The 17,808-nt window shown below is 39.0% G+C and overlaps 2 protein-coding genes across 2 annotated transcripts; both read left to right on the plus strand.

Annotated features, from left to right (window-relative positions):
• The first annotated feature begins 399 nt into the window (after window positions 1–399).
• LOC102294553 (nucleolar transcription factor 1) lies at window positions 400–7,734 on the plus strand. Its single transcript, XM_005949269.2, has 15 exons — window positions 400–687; window positions 800–975; window positions 1,158–1,235; window positions 3,459–3,614; window positions 3,707–3,771; window positions 3,881–3,988; window positions 4,486–4,624; window positions 4,753–4,794; window positions 4,884–4,952; window positions 5,912–5,967; window positions 6,066–6,255; window positions 6,339–6,386; window positions 6,464–6,535; window positions 6,819–6,887; window positions 6,984–7,734. Exons 1-15 carry the CDS (start codon window positions 654–656, stop codon window positions 7,032–7,034), a joined length of 1,353 nt encoding a protein of 450 aa, XP_005949331.1. The 5' UTR covers window positions 400–653; the 3' UTR covers window positions 7,035–7,734.
• Window positions 7,735–9,569: 1,835 nt separating this feature from the next.
• Window positions 9,570–16,138, plus strand: atxn7l3b (ataxin 7 like 3b). Its single transcript, XM_005949270.3, has 9 exons — window positions 9,570–9,714; window positions 10,340–10,388; window positions 10,474–10,597; window positions 10,734–10,866; window positions 11,002–11,173; window positions 12,771–12,871; window positions 12,974–12,996; window positions 13,125–13,170; window positions 15,215–16,138. The coding sequence occupies exons 3-9, from the start codon at window positions 10,547–10,549 to the stop codon at window positions 15,292–15,294; spliced, it is 606 nt and encodes a 201-aa protein (XP_005949332.1). The 5' UTR covers window positions 9,570–9,714; window positions 10,340–10,388; window positions 10,474–10,546; the 3' UTR covers window positions 15,295–16,138.
• Window positions 16,139–17,808: the final 1,670 nt, after the last annotated feature.

A 17,808-nucleotide genomic window follows, 5' to 3' on the forward strand; every position in this document is an offset into this window, starting at 1 on the left:
ATTTATTTATATTAGTGTTAGTGCTCAAGTTTCGGAAATGGGATGTTTGTGTTTTAGCTGTAGCGGAGGGAGACACAACCCCAATTCAAGAAAATCTGAAAATTGTGTAAAATGTAACTGGAAAAACAGAATGCAGTGATTTGCAAATCGTATTAGTGGTACTAAGAAGAAACAGCTGAAAGAACATTTTGTAGTTTATTTGATTTATAAGCTACAAAATGGTTTAGGGTAACTAATTTTTTGTGATCGTATAATGACAAAAAAAGAGTTTCCATTAATCTACCGTCTGATCAACAATCCACCAGATAAAGGCAGTGTTGCGCCAAGTTGTGCAATTATTCGTGAAGACGACGAAGAAGAAGGGCGGGGAAACCCGTAGAAGAAGAAGAATGTCACTTTTCATTGGCTAGTTGGCACGCGTTTACTTCCTGCCCAACAGAGCCGCGTGTGTTTTACGCCTTGTTTCGTACTGTTGGGTGAGCAGCAGCAGTAAAGTAAAAACTTTTTAACTTAAGCTAGATCAGTCTGATAGCTTAGCGAACTAGCTAACTTTGCCACGCAGAATAACGTGGTTTAGTTTAAATGTCTGGGTAGTTTGTGTGCAGCCGGTACATCCAAGGACTTGTGTGAATGAAACAAGCTCTGTTTGAAACATGAGCCTCGCTGGAAAGAATGCAGAAGAGTCTGGTGGGTATATGCAGTTTTCTTCCCAGCATGAGAGTGCCTTTGCAAGCTCGCATCTCGTTAATGGCCGTTGGATCCTTTGTCGTGGTTGACTGTGCTTTCTGTACGTGTGCAGGATGGTGCAAGAAAAACCTCCAGAAACTTCTCGCTGCAATGAAAGCCAACATCCTGGATGACAAGAAAGAGCTCAGTTATACCCATGGAGAGAGAACTCTAGACTGGGAGAAAGTGGCCTTCCCTCCTTTTTCTCCGGAGGAATGCAAACAAAAGTGGAAAGAGGTTATTCAGAAGGTGGGTCAAATTCTAACTATAACTTAGTAACTTAGCTTGCATTTACTAGTTCAGTATCCCTAACTATTCTTTAGCAGATGTTCAAATCTTCAGTTTCACTTCAGCATTGCCTGTTTCACTGCTAAGAGCCAGACTTGAGCAAATATATGATTTACACTGTACATATCCTTGTTGTTTCTCAGATGCGGAAGGTTCGCAACCTCACAGAGCTCATTGTGGAAGCTGAAAGTGTCCTTTCTGATCCCCTCAATAACGCAAAGGTAGGTACTAGAGATGGCACGATACCACTTTAAGTCCAATACCGATATCATAAATTTGGATATCTGCCGATACCGATATGAATCCGATATAGTGTGTTTTTTAATCAATAAAACTGTTTTTTTTAATATCTTGCTGCATTTTGTATAAGTTCATACTCAAGTTTAAATAAACAACAACAGTAATACTATTCTGTTATACCGTATGTAAAAAAAAAAAAAAAATACACTGCACCCAAAATATTTCATAGTTCAGCAATACTGATCAATCTAATGACCTTAAACCTACTCCATCCTTCCTATTCTGGTATTTTAAAGAGTACTTAGTAGAAATATTAAGCAACCTAATTAATAGGGTTGCAAACTCCCAGCGAAAAAAAAAAATAGGGAACCACCCCCCACCCTCCACCTCATGATGCTTAATCGACGTAATCAACTTTAATTTGATGCAGTGTGGAAAAAAATGCACAGAAATAAATTATTTTTGAAGAATAATTAAATAGATTCAACATCTTTCTTCAACAGAATTGCAGACTGCACAGATGGTATCTTCCCAAAGGAAAAAGTAGTATAGCTTACTAGGGTATATTAGACTTAACAGTTACTATATACAGTAATGGACTTCTATATATTTTTAGATTAAAACTTTGGGTGTAAGATTCGGATAATTATTTATTAAAAGCTAGACATTTTAAATGAGAATAAGAAAGAAAAGTATGTCTTTGTGCCCCCATTTTCCCTGTTAATGCCCTATTGGCCCCCCTGGCTAAACTTTGCTAGATCCGCCCCTGCACAGTTACCAGCCGTCAGCTACGTAGAAAAAGATCCTGGTGTAGAAAGTAATATTAAATAAATTCTAACAACAGCTTATCAAGCTTAAACGTGCTGCTGTTGTTCAGCCGCTGGTTTCCTCTTTCTGGCGGGAAGTGGGCCAAAAACAAACAAGAGAGACGGACTCGCGACAGAAAAGCTGATCAGCTGATCATTAATCAGTTTCATGATTAATAGCAGCAGGAGAGAGAAGAGGAAGTCGCTCCATATATCGGTTGTTAAACTTAACGTGGGAATGCTTTACAAACATTCAGAGATGAACTTGCACACTTGCTTTACTTCTCTCTGGGATCACTTCCTCGGAGATGAAATGCCGTTTTGGTAGAGGCTACAAATACACAAAGCCGCTCTATCACGTGAGCACACTGCTCCGACGTGATACGGTTATGAGCCAAGTTACGCCGTGTCGCAAGTTTTGTGAGGTACTTTTTTGATATTTAATGGATCGGATTACATTTTGTATTTCTCTCCGATATCCGATCCAGTAATCTACGTCCGTATCGGACCGATACGTAATATCAGATCGGTCCATCTCTAGTAGGTACAGAATCATAACAATTTCTATACCTCCAGTTTGTGAATAAAAATGGCCTGTGGAAAGTTACCTTTTAAATGTCATGTGAATCACTTTATTTACAAAAAAAAAAAAAATAAATGTATCAAAAGCGCCTCCTCAGTCTTACGCAGGACCAAAATCCAAAATTAATGGGCTGCTTTAAAGCTCTCAGTGAATTCCAGTGTGGTTCTGTGATAGGATACCACCCATGCAACAAGTGCAGTTGTGAAATTTTGTCGCTATTATTTTATTTTTTTGCAGAGTCACTCTCTAGACATCTCCAAACTTCTTATTCAGATTAGATCAAAAAAAGAGGGTAGAGAGCTTTGAAGAGTGCATTTCCATCGCTTAGCAGCTGCATCCAAGCCTCACACCACCAAGTGCAATCATTTTTCTCTGTGTGACAATCTGATGGATGAGTCTGGGTTAGGCGTTCAGTGTGGGGTTGTTCTCTGGCCCTTAATCTCAGTGACAGAAAAGTTTAGTGCTTTAGCATACCAAAGCAATTTGCACAATTTCATGGTCCCAGCTTTATAAGAACAGTTTGGGGACGTCCCCTTCCTGTTCCAAAAAGACTGTTTCAGCCAAATAGACCGTTTGTACCATTTAATTTTTTACCTAGTAAAAGATTATGCTTGAAATGTTTACACAGCAAGCCATGTATGTGTACTGCAGAACAACAGCTGACTGTTATAGCATTGGAACATGCCATGGCTCTGGGCAGTATCTCCTTGGCCACATGGATTACACACTGCTGGTCAGGTGCATAGCGTTAAATGTGTATTCCTTTGTTGCTTGTACTTGCCCTCTACTGAGTATTCACATTTCCGAAAAATTAGCTCCATCCAGAGTACCCGAAGAGACCCATGCCCGTAAATACCTGGTATTACAAGGAAGTCTTTTCCAAGATTAAGAAGAAGAATCCAGGGATGAGCTGTGCAGGTTTGATGAAAATCGCAAGCAAAGAATTCAGTCTGCTCCCTGACAAAAAGAAGGTAAAGTATATCAGGAGCTGTCACTACAACACTGCCTGTTCCTATCGTCAGAAAAGCTCACATTTTAAGTCATGAATTATTTACTTTTTCAGGCATTTTATCTGGAGAAATACAGGAACGCATATAAAGAATTCACTAATAAGAGGGTGGAGTTGAGGTAAAAGACAAACATACGTTCCCAGCTGTGTATGTGTGGGATTGGCCCAGTAGGCTGCCTGTACAAGAAGAAGGGGGGAAAAAGCCAAACAAATGTTTTTGTCTTTCAGGGAAAAATATGGCAAATCCCTTCAGAAGAGCAAAAGGAAGAAGGTGGTCCCTGAAAGCACCAGTGAGTCAGAGGAGGACTTTGAGGGTCTGCCTGTCAAGCCACCTATGTAAGCCATACATACACACACTTGGCTTGGCAACTGTCATGTTCATTTTATTTATAGCCTATGGCACATTTAATCAGTTCTCTCCATTACATAAGCTGTCTTTTATAGGTTAAAAGTTTTGATATGTGTATTTGTTTCTGCAACACTGGCCCTTTATTTACTTGGTATTGATACCAGAAATTGGTGTATTGCATAGCTCTGGTTTTCTATTCAAATTTTATGTTTGTGTTCAGTGCGTATGTTTAGCGTATTAAGAATAAAGATTATACATGGGCACAGTAATGGTGCATTAGTTTAAGACAATATTTTGTTGTTGGTGTTCTAAGTGTTGAGTTTCTTGAACAAACATGCTGGAAAACTGCATTTCTGACTGCCTGTGTGATTGTGCGGCCTGTGTTTAATGCTAACTTTGATTTAATGTAGTTTAAAATCACATCTAGTCTTCTGTGAAGAGGCTACTGAGCATGTTTGTTTGTTTTCTGTGTGTATATCTGTAGAAGTGGCTACAATTTATTCTGCAAAGAGCTGATTGGTAGTATGAGTGTCCCAACAAGAGCCTACATAAAAGAGTGGTCCCAGAGGTGGCGAAATTTAAGTGAAAAGGAGAGAAAAGCCTACAACACACGCTCCAAAGAGGTATAGCAGCATAAATTACTTTTTTTTATTTTGTGATGCAAAACAAAGTTTTGAAATCAAGGTGATCTTGTTGGGTTATGTTAATAATGTCTTGAAGCAGAGTTGAACATGTAGTTCATTCATTTCAGCTGAAGATGCGGTATGAAAGTGAGATGCATACGTATCTAATGGTAAGTTCTAAGATCATAGGTGCAGCATTGCTAACAAATCTCACGGGCTTTGTGTGAATGCTGACTTTATGTTGTATTCTCATCTTCAGAGTTTAGATGAGGAGAAGCGGAACAAGGTCCTCCGCAAAACAAAGATCAGTTTGCCTACAAAGCGTAAGGTGAGAGGACTGTTCATTGCAAGTAAATGGAAAATTTGTTTAATCTGGGCGTTTGGACCTCATGCTTTGCTCTTTATTATAAATAATAACAAATGTACAGACATGTGCAAAAGTGTTGGTTCCTTTCCACTGGGAAGAAAAAGCAAAAGACCAAAGTTAACTCTCAAATAAAAATGCCTTTAAAGAAACTATAAAGATAGACAATACAAACCAGAGCGTTACACAAAGGCCTTATCTCTTTTAATTCAGGTGTTTCCAATTTGTGAAATTTCTTGCCTCTCGGATATTCCACATCAAGTGTAAGTCTTCTTACTGCAAAGTTGAAGCATTTAGAAACCAGCTATAACTGCAGCCAATCAGTGAATCTTTTCACCCTGGATTACTTCATTTAGTTTTAATCGTTATTTAAGCATCTAAATTCTTTTAGTTTTTGTCAAGTAAATATTAGATGATTATCAGAGACTGAATCTGCAAAAGTTGATTCAGTTGACTGAAATATAAAGTGTAAAAGTTTCATGTTCTTTGCCAGTGAGAGATCCTCCACATGGTTTAAAAAGCACCATAGTTTACCTGACATCCAATGCGACGTGTGTCCGTATTCCTACTCTTCTCTTCCTCTCAAATCTTGACAGTTTTCATGAGAAGGGGGGGGCAAGAGAGCTAGCTGAGTATGGCTTGGTGCTGTGTTCAGCACTGATGCAAGAATATTCGTGGTTCAAATCCACTACCAGAGTGAAGGAATGACACATTGTCCTGTTAAGGTGCCAACACTTTGCCACTTTCATTTAACAGAACAAACATTTTTCTTTGATACTTTTGGGGAATTTGGAATTTGTCACCTTTTCAGCTATCTGTTGGCAATTGCCTCTAAGAGCTTTCTGTTTTCTGAGCTCTCTTTTCATTCATGTAAGTATTAACTGCGTGGCATTGAAATCAACACGTTTGTTATAAATCTGCAGATTTTCAAAAGGAAAACCAAGGAGAAAATACCCGGCGAGCCCAAGATGCCATCCATGTGAGCATAGTCGTCAAACTCACTCACCTTCAAGGATTAATTTTAACTCGACAAATGAAATCCTGAAAGACAATTTTAAATTTTATTTATTTTTATAGGTCTGTCAACGTGGCTTTCTGCCAGGATCAGATGAAAATTCTAAAAGAAAAAATCCCAAATGCAAAAGACCGCTTTGCTGCGGCCAACAAAAAATGGCATGAACTCTCCATAAAGGACAAGTCCCGGTACCAATTAAAAGTAAATGAAAAGCTGAGGAAATACTCCATCGAGCTGCAGGAGTGGTTTAAGGTAGGAAAATATTTATTTATTTATAATTTTCATTTTTTTTAAGTTTTAATTAGTATTTAAATTTTCACACTTTTGTTTTAAAGACACTGACTCCAGATGAGCAGAATGAGTATCAAAAACAGAACCCTCGTGTGAGTACCTCAAAATTCAGTCTCCTGTTTTTGTCTTTTGTTTTCTAATATAATAACATTCCTGTCCATTATTGCAGAAATTAAAATATCTTGAGGACACCTTACCGAATTATTCTGACAAGGACGAACTATTTTTGAAGCAGCCATCAGTAAGTCTGAATATTTATACAGCAAGCGCCAAGTAATACACCCACATGTTCAAGTTCATGCTCGTGATATGAATGCAGTCAAGTTATTCACAGGGTTTACTTATGACTCACATTTTTACATCATGCTTGAAGAGCTTCAGGTAAATGTCGGAGAAGTCAATGTAATATAGCAATGTATATTCAGGGGGAATGAGAATAAGTGATAATGGGAATAGTATAATTTGTATGATGAAGAAAATGTTCTTTAAGCTGCACTCTTCTAATTTTTTTGTATGTCACGCAGGACTCAGAAGACGAAATCATCGAGAGCAGCAGTGATGATGAAGACGACAACATACTGGACTTTGATGAGGTTTGTGAAATATTAGACCCTTTTTTCCTTCATGTTCCTTGTTATTAAAAATGATTCAGTCCATCTAAATATGAAATCTCCCCCATTAATCTGCAGGATGATGACGAGGAGGAGGAAGAAGATGATATAATGTTTGACATGTATTAATTGGTGATGAGATGGACAGCTGAAAAACCAAATGCAGAAAATTCAGATGCTGTTCTGAATTTGAAGAGAGGGAAAAGCCCTCGAGTGGGTGACAAAAACCTCACAACCTCACATTCTTCACCGTCTAAGGGTTTGTTCCGACTTCCACACTGAAGCAAGATGGTTTATATTCACATGGACGCTGCAGCGATGCTTGGAATTTTAATCTGTCTGTTGTGTTGTGGATCATTTTTTGCAAGTTAATGCATTCAAATGATGAAACGCAACAAAACACACTGGGGTGTTTTCAGATTCCTTACAGAAGGAAGTTTTGCCAGTTTGCAGCCTTCTTGGCAATGCCTCCTGGCACTTACGTGTCCAATTATTTAACTTTACTCTCAGTGAACACTGGGGAGTAAAAACACCGTGCATATCGTCGATCCATAAATTTCATTTGGGAATGTTGCCTGTCTGTGATGGGGCTAATACAGATGTAATTACGCCGACTGCCAGTTTAAAATCACTAGTTCGCCTACCATGTGTGTCTTTGGACTGTGGGAGAAATCTGGAGGTGATTCTTGCTGACCACGGAGGAGTCGAGCCTAAACATTCGTGTTGTGATGTACTGTGCCAACCACTGGGCCACTGAGCTGCCTTGTGTCTCTAAATGTATAGTCTGATTAAAAACAGCTTAAATCGTTTCACTAGCTTTTTTTTTTTTCTTCACCCGTGGAAGTTCTGGTACTACTTCCACCTTTTTTGCAGTTACATACTGATTTTTCCTGCAGGTTTGAATTCAGGATTCAGAGTCCCAAATCTGTGTCTCCTGTAATTTCTGGTCTGTTTTATAGTCCATTTGAATGCTGTTTATGCTGCACACAGGTGGTGCTGAAAGAAAGATAAATATACTGACAGCACCTATATTTAGCTATTTTTGTAATGTGATGATACGTGTGTGTGTCATGTGGTTTCATAGAAAATCCATTGTGAATTAGGGTGGCTAGATCCCTACAAAAGAAATGTGGGACCAAAACAGACAATTATATTTGCAAAGTTAATAAAATAAGAATAAATGGAAGCTGAAGATTATTATTATTATTATTATTATTATTAGTAGTAGTAGTAGTAGTAGTAGTAGTAGTAGTAGTAGTAGTAGTATGTTCTTGATAGTCTGTATTTGCCTGTATCCTGTTAATCCAGCAATTATATTGTCTGGTAACAATCTTTGGATTTCAGTCGGGATGGATCCATAGGTTGGCATGAAATGGGGAAAAATAACTAGCAAAAAAAGGACAAAAGGTATTTCTTACTAAAATGAAAACAGGCTTATCTTCATTTGACTATTAAAGAAAAAAGGGGGGGACGTCCCAGTTAACCCTTGTATGGTGTTCGGGTCTGTGAGACCCGTGTTCAGTTTTTTTCAAAAGAAAAATTAAACAATTATTTTTTCACGTGTAAATGTGTTGTGTCTTTCCACTCACTCCACTTGATTATAACTGATTTATTTATAACATTTTATATAAAAGAAAAACGAGAAGCACATTAATTCATAAATGTGATCTAACAAAGGTAAAGGGAAAAAATTAACCATGTTTGCTGTTCATATGGTTTGTAAGTGGGATGAAGTAAACATCTGTTGAGTAATTTAACATAAAATTGTTTGATAGTGTTAATTTGGAAAGCCAAAACTCTAGCGGGTCCACCAGACCCATGAACACTGGCTGAGTAACAAAAATACGAACACCACACAAGGGTTAAGAAGGTTCATCTTGTTATCAAACATGACTGGGAGGTTTATTATCAGTAGACACCTATTTGAGATAAAATGGTGTGATTTTCTGGATTTTTGATGTCCTTTTTTTTATTACGTCCCACGTGTTTTTGCGATAAATGCTGTAAGTCTGCCTAAAGATTTGTTTAATCTTGGCTGTAAAATTCAAATAACCGGGCAAAAACTAGGAGGGGTGGTGGGGAAAAAAGTGAAATAAAGGCACAGTGTAGCTCTTTGGTAAGCGGCGTGGGGGAAACACAGTCACATGCTGCCCTGGGAGGTAAACACTCGGTTGTAGTGATGTGTCGCGAACGAAATGGCTCTTAGAGCCGGATATTTGACGTGCAGGATGCGAGCCGTGGGTTGTTGTTTTTTTTCTTTTTCTTTCTCTGACCCTCTCTCTCACACTTTTTTCCGCTTCAGGTAAACAATCTTTTTTTTTTAAAATTATTTGAATATATATCAGTGTTTGTGTATAAATACACAAATACACATATGCTTTCAATTGTGTAATTTAAGTGATTTATGGTAGCTCTGTCTTGGAAGTTCAGTTAACGCTAGAAATGTGTTTTGGAATTTGTACCTGCTTTGGAATTTGTATGTGCTTTCTCTCTAGAGGCCACTACATATATTTTTATATAAACATATATAAATAAACCACTTTTTTTACATTAGTAATTCCTTTTGTGCATAATTTTATATTATTGTTAATAATAAATTAATTAAAGCAACAAATAAACTTGAAGAGCCGGCTCTTTTTAGTGAGTTTAGGCGAAAGAGCCGGTTCTCTAAAAAGAGTCGGAAATCCCATCACTACTCTGTTGGAGTTGGTTTAGAAGAGCAGAGGAAGCAATCGCTGGTGGGAACTCGTGTAGCGATCGATTGCTCCTGCCTGATCTCTGATGTAAAGATGGGTGCCTGCCGAAACAGGTAAATAAACACAATTAATAGGGGATTTGGGTTGAGGCTGCTTTATTATCCGTCGGTGAGCTTTATGTGAGGGTTGGGGCGTCGCTTTGTCCCTTCACTCCCACCCTTGCTGGGTGTTTGTACGGGGAGTTGAAAGGCGCACAGCCGCAGTGCAGCAGCGGTGTCGGGGTTCGGGGAAGAGCCTCGTTGTTACTCTGTTTCTCCAGCGTCGAAGAAAAAAAACAGCAACATAATAAAATAACACAGCCAGTCACAACTAAATGTGTTGCATAGCTTCTAATTAATGTGACAGGATTAGCATGTTTGGCTAGTAGCTGTGCGTGTTGTATAGTTGTGCTGTTGAGGGGGGTCGTGAGTACGATACCGCCTCTCCTTTAACCTCTTGGCATTTTCAATTCATCTCGCAAGCAGCCCATTCACAGCCAAGCTCTTTGTTTTCTTCTCCAAGGTTAGGGCTAAGCTACTTTCGTTACACGGTAATACTCGGAACACCGCTGTAGCGTCACGTTTTCCTTCTTTCGTCTGTTGTTGTTTGTTTGTTTGTTTGTTTGTTTGTTTGAGTTGTTGCAGTGCTTAAAAGGGAAAAACACCCACCAACGCCAAGTTAATGTCATTTTTTCCCCAGGTTTTAAAACGTTGGGAAGTGACTCCCTGGCAGTGTTCAACGTGCAGTTGTAAGTCCACGCATCTCACCCACAGACTGATTTGCATTCATTGTTTGCCACCGTGTTGCTTACTTGTGTATCCCTCCCGCTGCAGCCCTGTTTTGGCCAATGCTTGCTGAGCTACAGCATGACCACAGCAGTGTCTGCTCATCTGGTAGTTCTGGCAAATGAAAATGGAGGAGGTTTCAGTGTCCAGCCTGGACAACAGCAAGCTGGAGGTACAATGGCGTGGAAGCCTTCTGGTAGACTTGGAAATGCACATTGTATCTGCAGACACGTGTGGCTGAATTGCTTCAGAACAAAAACACAATAAAGCAATCAGGCAACACTGTGTGTCTTTCTCTTCCCTGCCAGGCCCTAGCTCAGGACATCCTGTCTGACCTAGTGGAGGATGCTTGCCTGGGACTTTGCTTTGAGGTCCACCGGGCAGTAAAGCAGGGCTATTTTTTCCTGGATGACACGGACCAAGAAAGTATGAGGGACTTCGGTGAGCACAGACTTTTTTCTTTTTTCTTTCTTTTCTTCTTCAGCCAAGTAAAGCTGAGTTGTTTCTTCAATATCAGCCAGTGTACACCAGAGAATAATTAACGTATAAATCAAATGACTTTATTTCGACTTCCAGAAATTGTGGACCAGCCAGGACTGGATGTGTTTGGCCAAGTGTACAACCAGTGGAAAAACAAGGAGTGTGTATGTCCCAACTGTAGCCGGAGTATTGCTGCCTCACGCTTTGCTCCACACCTGGAGAAATGTCTGGGGATGGGACGTAACAGCAGCCGTATAGCCAACCGCAGGTATGGGCATTAAAAAAGCAGCCAACACAGCTGATTTGAGACTCTGTGTGAGTAGAGGCTGTGGTAATCTCAAATGTTTTCACCGTGTTGTCTTATGAATCTGAAAACCAAGGTGTTTGACTATGGCTTCCAAGGAGCCACATGTTCTTGGCATTTTTTTTTAAGTGGTTTTGAGAGATGGTTCATATATTTGAAACTCCAGGCTTTCTGAAGGTCTTTCAAAGGTTTTCTTTGTACATTGGCTGCTTTAACTAGACCATTTTTAAAGGAATGTTAGTTTTGTTTGCTAAGTTACTTAACACTGACCTGTGAATCATTCAAGCATACAAAAGGTGCCGAACTCAAGGACAGAACCAGTGTTGTGTCTACACATAAAAGACAACTTGGCAATGAACTAATTTTAATTTCTTAATTTTTGCAACTGGCAACCTGTAACAACAATTTGCAGTTTGTTCCAGTTTTTTACTTTTTGAATCTACAAAAACACCAAAGAAAAAACAGTTTGACAAACGAAAATTTATTTATTTTTTGGCACAAACACAGTGATTCCCACAGCGCTATTATCCAAAAACTTGGGATATCTTGGGGTGATGTGCATTGTGTCAAAGAAACTGGACAAGTGGAGGACAAAAGAAGTAGTGGCAGACCTTTAAAAAAAAAAAACTATGTACACCAAGGAGATGAAACAGGACCTGTTCATCCAAGCCTCTTCAGAAATGAACTCAGTGGAAGGCTGTCTGTCAAGAAGACATTCTTAATGAAGGGAAACAGAGAGGAAAGGCTGAGACATGCAAAATTACACAAGAACTGGACTGAAAATCCACTGAAACACGTCTGATGGAGTAATATATACATAAGTGAAATTGTGAGTATGCGCTGTGGAGGTCAGGAAAGAGGCACAGCAGTGAGTTTCTACAGCCATCTGTGAAACACATTGGAGGCCCTGTCACCACTGTGGGGGGGAAAAAACCCCAGATATTGATTCATCATGCAATAATATCTGGAAAATAATTGACAACAGCAAGCCACTGATCCCAATCACACTGCTAGTGCAGGTAAAGCATACCCGGATATAAAAACACACAACGGAACACCATACCGGTAAGTCATGGATTGGCCTTCCCAGAGCCAGGACCTCAATGTCGAGGCAGTGTGCGATCATCTTGAGAGAGAACAGAACAAAAAGGCATATCATAAACTTTGAAACTCATTAGAATTGCCCATATTCTCTATATATACCTTATATACTCTGTTTCCATGTTTCATTAAATCACCGCACCTATCCCTCATCTTCCTAGCAAAATAAACATAAATGGAAAGGGGGGGCTCAAGACTTTTGCACAGTATTCTATATAAGCTAAATATGCTGCAGGCAGCATAACGCCTGCAGCATAGTGAATAATGATAATCTTATGAACTCCAGAAACAAGAAAACAAAAAAAAAAATCAGTTTCAGCCTGAAGTTGGTTTGTTTCATAATCAAACTGTTATTTGCAGTGAATAATGCTGACTCACTCCGTGTGTGTGTGTGTGTGTGTGTGTGTGTGTGTGTGTGTGCGCGCGCGCGCGCAATACCTTGCTTGTTCCTCTTTTACAGAATAGTCACTGGTAACAACACCAACAACAAGTCAGAGAGTGACCAAGAGGATAATGATGACGTCAATGATAACGACTGGTCTTATGGGGCAGAAAAGAAAGGTGACGCTCTCGTAGTCTTGGGCTGCGAATGCGTGAAATTTAAATGTGACTAATATTTGTTAACTCTGAGTTAAATCTCTAAAACAAATCTTTCTTTTACAGCCAAGAAAAGGAAATCTGATAAGGTACTTTTTTTTTCATCAAACCTTATACTTTAACTAAACAAACATGTTGGGCATCGCTGCTTTAATAGCCCCAGCATTTGTCTGCATGTAAAAACTCAAAAATAAAATATTTTGTCTTTCCACCTCAGAATCCAAACTCACCAAGAAGATCCAAATCATTCAAGCATAAGAACAGTGAGTGAAAACAAGATTTTAACTTCCTGCTGGAGCTTGTCTGTATGTAATCAGATCTTAAAACAGTGCAGCTTTGCTATATGCTGTCATATGTATACTATTAGTTAAATTACCCACAGATCACTTTATAACAGTGGATACCAGAGTGAAGCATAGCAGAGTCAGCATATAGAATCATTTTCACATTACAGTGTATGAAACATGTTTTGTTCTGTCCTTATATTGGTCTGGCTGAAGGTATTATGTTTCCAGGTTACGCCTATCTGTCAGTACAGTCCATACTGTAGTGGTTTACACATTCGCCTAACAAATGAAAACTCCTCAGCCCGATCGCAGGAGGAGACACAAATCCCTTTGAGGTTGCATCAAAAAGAAAAAAGAAATCTGCCAAACCAAGCATGCAGAGCTGCCTGCTTGGCAACCCTTTAAAAATAAGGGAGCAGTCAAAAGTAGCTGCTGCTTCCACCAGTCTATCCTCATGTAAGTGATTTCAAGGGCAAAATTACACAAGAATTCCCTAATAATCTATGTCTAATAGAATAAAGTGAAGTGGTGAATTTTATTGTCCCAAATGTCAACTACGTGGTAACGTCAGCTGATTTTATTAGCCACTATTAATGAGTGTAATTCAACAGGAAACTATGACCATATATTTGGTCACATAATGAAGTGTTAAAGGTGTTTGGCTTCAGACTGTGGTGGCTATAAAGATATCCTGTTTTGCTTTCTCTATATCTGTCACATCCCTGACTTCATAAGATTTCTACCACACCAAAGTATGATGCGGTAGAACGTTTGGTTCTGTAGAATAAAGAAACTTCACAGTGTAGCAACATGAGGTTCTTATATAGCGCTTTTCTACTCTGAGCATTCAAAGCTCTTTATACAACTTGTACATTTACCCAATCACACCCAAGCACTTTCTAAGTTGTTAATTGCTCCCTATCTAACATTCATACACATTCACACTCTGATGGACGTGTGATGCCATGTTTTATTAATGTTGGGTTAGTATCTTGCCCAAGGATATTTGGCATGCAGACTAGAGCAGACTGGGATCTAACCTTCTAGTTAGTAGCTGACCTGCTCTACCACCTGAGCTACAGCTACCCCCAGGCACCTACTGGTATAAACCAAGTGTACAACTAAAAATAAATATTTAAAAAAAACTTAACAATTTCTGCTAGCTAGCATATTATAAAAATAATTCAAAATACACTCACTGGCCACTTTATTAAATACATCTTTCTTGTGCTGGGTTGGAACCCCATTTGTGCACAGAAGTGCCCTCATGTTTCATGGCACAGGGTCAACGCAGTGCTGGAAACATTCCTCAGAGATTCTGGTCCACATTGATAATGGCCAAATTGTGCCAAGAAGATATTTCCCCACACTCTTACACTGCCACCAGAAGTCTGAACAGTTGAGACAAGGTAGAATGGATCAATGGTTTCTTGTTTTGTTTTTTTGTTTTTTTTACGCATGTTGCAGCAAAAACTAAACCTCACCATACCAGGCAATGTTTTTCCAACCTTCTATTGTCCAAATTTGGTCAGGAAATGTGTCTTAGGTTCCTGTTCTTAGCTGACAGGAAGGGCATCCGCTGTGGTCTTCTGCTTCGAGGCTAAACATGTGCGTTCAGAGATGCTCTTCTGTGTACCTTAACTGTATTGTGGTTATTACCATACTCCAGATGTCTGGCATCAATGAGGCACTTTCACCCATAGGACTGCTGCTCATTGGATATTTTCTGTTTTCTTTAAACCACACTTAAATCATCTTTTTTTCCTATTCTGAGGCTCAATTTTAATTTCAGCAGGCTGTCTTGAGCATCTCTACATATCTAAATGCACTGAATTGCTGCCATGTGATTGGCTGGTTAGATATCTGCCTTAATGAGCAGTTGAACAGCTGTACTTAATAAATTGTCTGGTGCACATATAATTTAGAACCAGTAATAGTGTAGTGATTGAGACACTAAACACCAGTTGAAATCAATTATGTGTCTGGATTGAATAAATAAATGGCGCGTGTGTTCCTCTAGGCATGATGGGTCCCAGACGTCGCATGGACAACCAGGAGAGCCCGCGCATGCTGATGAAAGACGAGGCATTCTCTCAATAACACAAACACACATTCTCTCACCATCGTGTGTGCGGAGATGCACACAGAGACACGCTCACAGGACGACCAACAACACTTCACCTTTGGTTCTTTATGTTGTGAAATGAATGGACGTTGATGGTTAAAGGCAACCTTTGTGGTGTTTGCTGCTCTGCAGAAGCAGTTCAGAACTCCCAACCTTATACTTGACAAATTTATTTTTATTCAGAAAATCATTGTACCAACACTTGTTTTGTTTTTTTTTAATAATTTTATGTAGTTATCATTTTCGACTGATACTTGTCACCAAATATGATTTCACTGCACAGATGTAAACTGCAGTGTAATTCATTGAGAGACGGTGTACGCTTACAGTATTTTCTTTTCTTTTCATAAAATACAGAAATGATTACAGTGGATGTCCTTATATTACCTCACATTTTACAATCTCATTCTTTGAAAAAAAAAAACAATAATGTCAAAGACAATCCTTGCTAATGGTTTGTCTTATTTTCACCTTTCACTGTCTGAATTTCTCAAACAGAATTTAAAGACAAGCATCTCTGTCGTTCACCTGTGGAAACTTGTTTCACAATGTTCAGGACACGAACTCCTTAAGTGTAGAAGCAGGTATTTGGTGCAGAAAGCAGGTTTCTTCATTTTTCATTTTTTTTTCTTTTTTGGTGGGATAGAGTTGCTTGTTTTCTAGCATTGAAATATGTCTTTGTATCATGTGTTTACATTGTAAAGGGTTACATGTGTCCTTGGTGTGATGTGATAGTGTAAATATTCTAATAGTTGAATTGCTGCTATCATGGCTCAGTTTGTTTCATCTGTCTAGCAAAATAAATGATTTGTTATCTGTCCTGTGTTTTCATATTCATTTTAACAAAAGTATGAAATGTATAAAATGTATAAAACGGCAACCAAGTACATGGAATTAATGTCTAACTGATCAACAGGGGGTGCTGTTGATCAGATGATGTACACATGCTTCTGTTGCTAGATGTGGGGCTAAATATTATCTTGGTTAGTGTGGTTGTAGGTCATATTCTCAGAAAACTGTCATGTTGTAAACACAGCCATGTTCATACAGTTCAAGCTTCTTATTCAGAGTTCATTGTGCCAAGGGGGAGCTGATAATGTTGTTTTGTGTAGCCTTCCTAAACTCTGCAGTACAGGCATTAATGTAGCCCATAGGTTAAAAGATTTTGATGAGCAATAGTTCTCAAGGCTTTCTGAAAGTCTTTCAAAGTTTTTCTTTAAATGTGGGCTGCTTTGTCACTCATATTCATATTCAGTCCTTGTACCTGACCATCTTTGGGAGAATGTTTTTTTCTCTTTAAATTCAAGCATAAAAGGGGGCATTTAACTCACGGGAGGAACCAGTTTTATGTCTGCATATACCAGATAACTTAGCACAGGACCAGTTTTAAAGTGGCACTTTTTTAGACACAAATAATTCCAAAGATAACACAGTTTGAGTATGTTACAGCAACAAGCTGGTTTCTAAAGAGCTACTAGCTGAAGACTTGGCATAATTTGGTATTGGGTGCAAGAAAAACTGGACAAATAGAAGGGGGGGGGAAGTGCCAAGCCTAAAACAAATATCTACAACAGATGAACAGTAAACAGAAAAAATCCAGAAAAACTGACAGAGGATCTATGTACTGTTTACTGAAGGCTCTTCAGAAGTAACCTCAGTGGAAGGTTGGCCATCAACAAGCTATTCTTAAGGAAGGGAAATGGAGAGAAATGGCTGAGGTATGCAAAACTTCACAAGAATTGGACAGTACAGAGGAGGTTAGGGGAGTGGTAGAACAGTGGGTATCTACAGTCATCTGTATAACATGGTGGAGGCTCTCTCGAGGTTTGGGGCTGTGTTTCAGCAAATGGTGTTGGGGATCTCTTTAAAATTAATGGAAAAGTACCATCATATTTAGATCCACCATGCAATGCAATCTGAGAAGTGTCTGACTGGCAGTGACATCATTTTTTAGCAGGAAGGTAATCCCAAACAAAGAAGAGCTTTGAATGTCCCTCAAGAAGACTGGAGGGACATATAGCTAAGAGAACTATTCCTGAAGAGCATTTAAGTTGCTTAAGAGAGTTCATGCTGTGCTGATGAATAAATGTAGTCATACCAAATGTTGGCTTTCAAGCTCGCTAGAACAGCCTCTGTTTTTTCCCCCTTTTCTTTTATCCTGCATTTCCCTATATGTCTCAGTAAATTGCCTACTCCCAGTATGAACCTTCCAGATCCCTCAGGTCATCTGGATCCAGCTTTTTATCAGTTCCCAGAGTCAGAACCAGACATGGAGAAGCTGCATTCAGCTTTTATGCTCCATATATCTGGAACAAACTCCCAGAAAGCCTCAGATCAGCTGAAACACTCAGTTTATTTAAATCCAGGTTGAAGACTCACCTGTTCTCAGCTGCATTTGAATAAAGCACCAAATTCGCAATGTTTTACTCTTAAGCGTAAATTTCAAAACGTACATTTTAACTACTGATTTTATCTACTGTTCCTTTATT

Source organism: Haplochromis burtoni, unplaced genomic scaffold (assembly GCF_018398535.1).
Source record: "Haplochromis burtoni strain Fernald_Lab_line unplaced genomic scaffold, NCSU_Asbu1 Contig_642, whole genome shotgun sequence".
In the NCBI taxonomy this organism is placed as follows: domain Eukaryota; kingdom Metazoa; phylum Chordata; class Actinopteri; order Cichliformes; family Cichlidae; genus Haplochromis; species Haplochromis burtoni.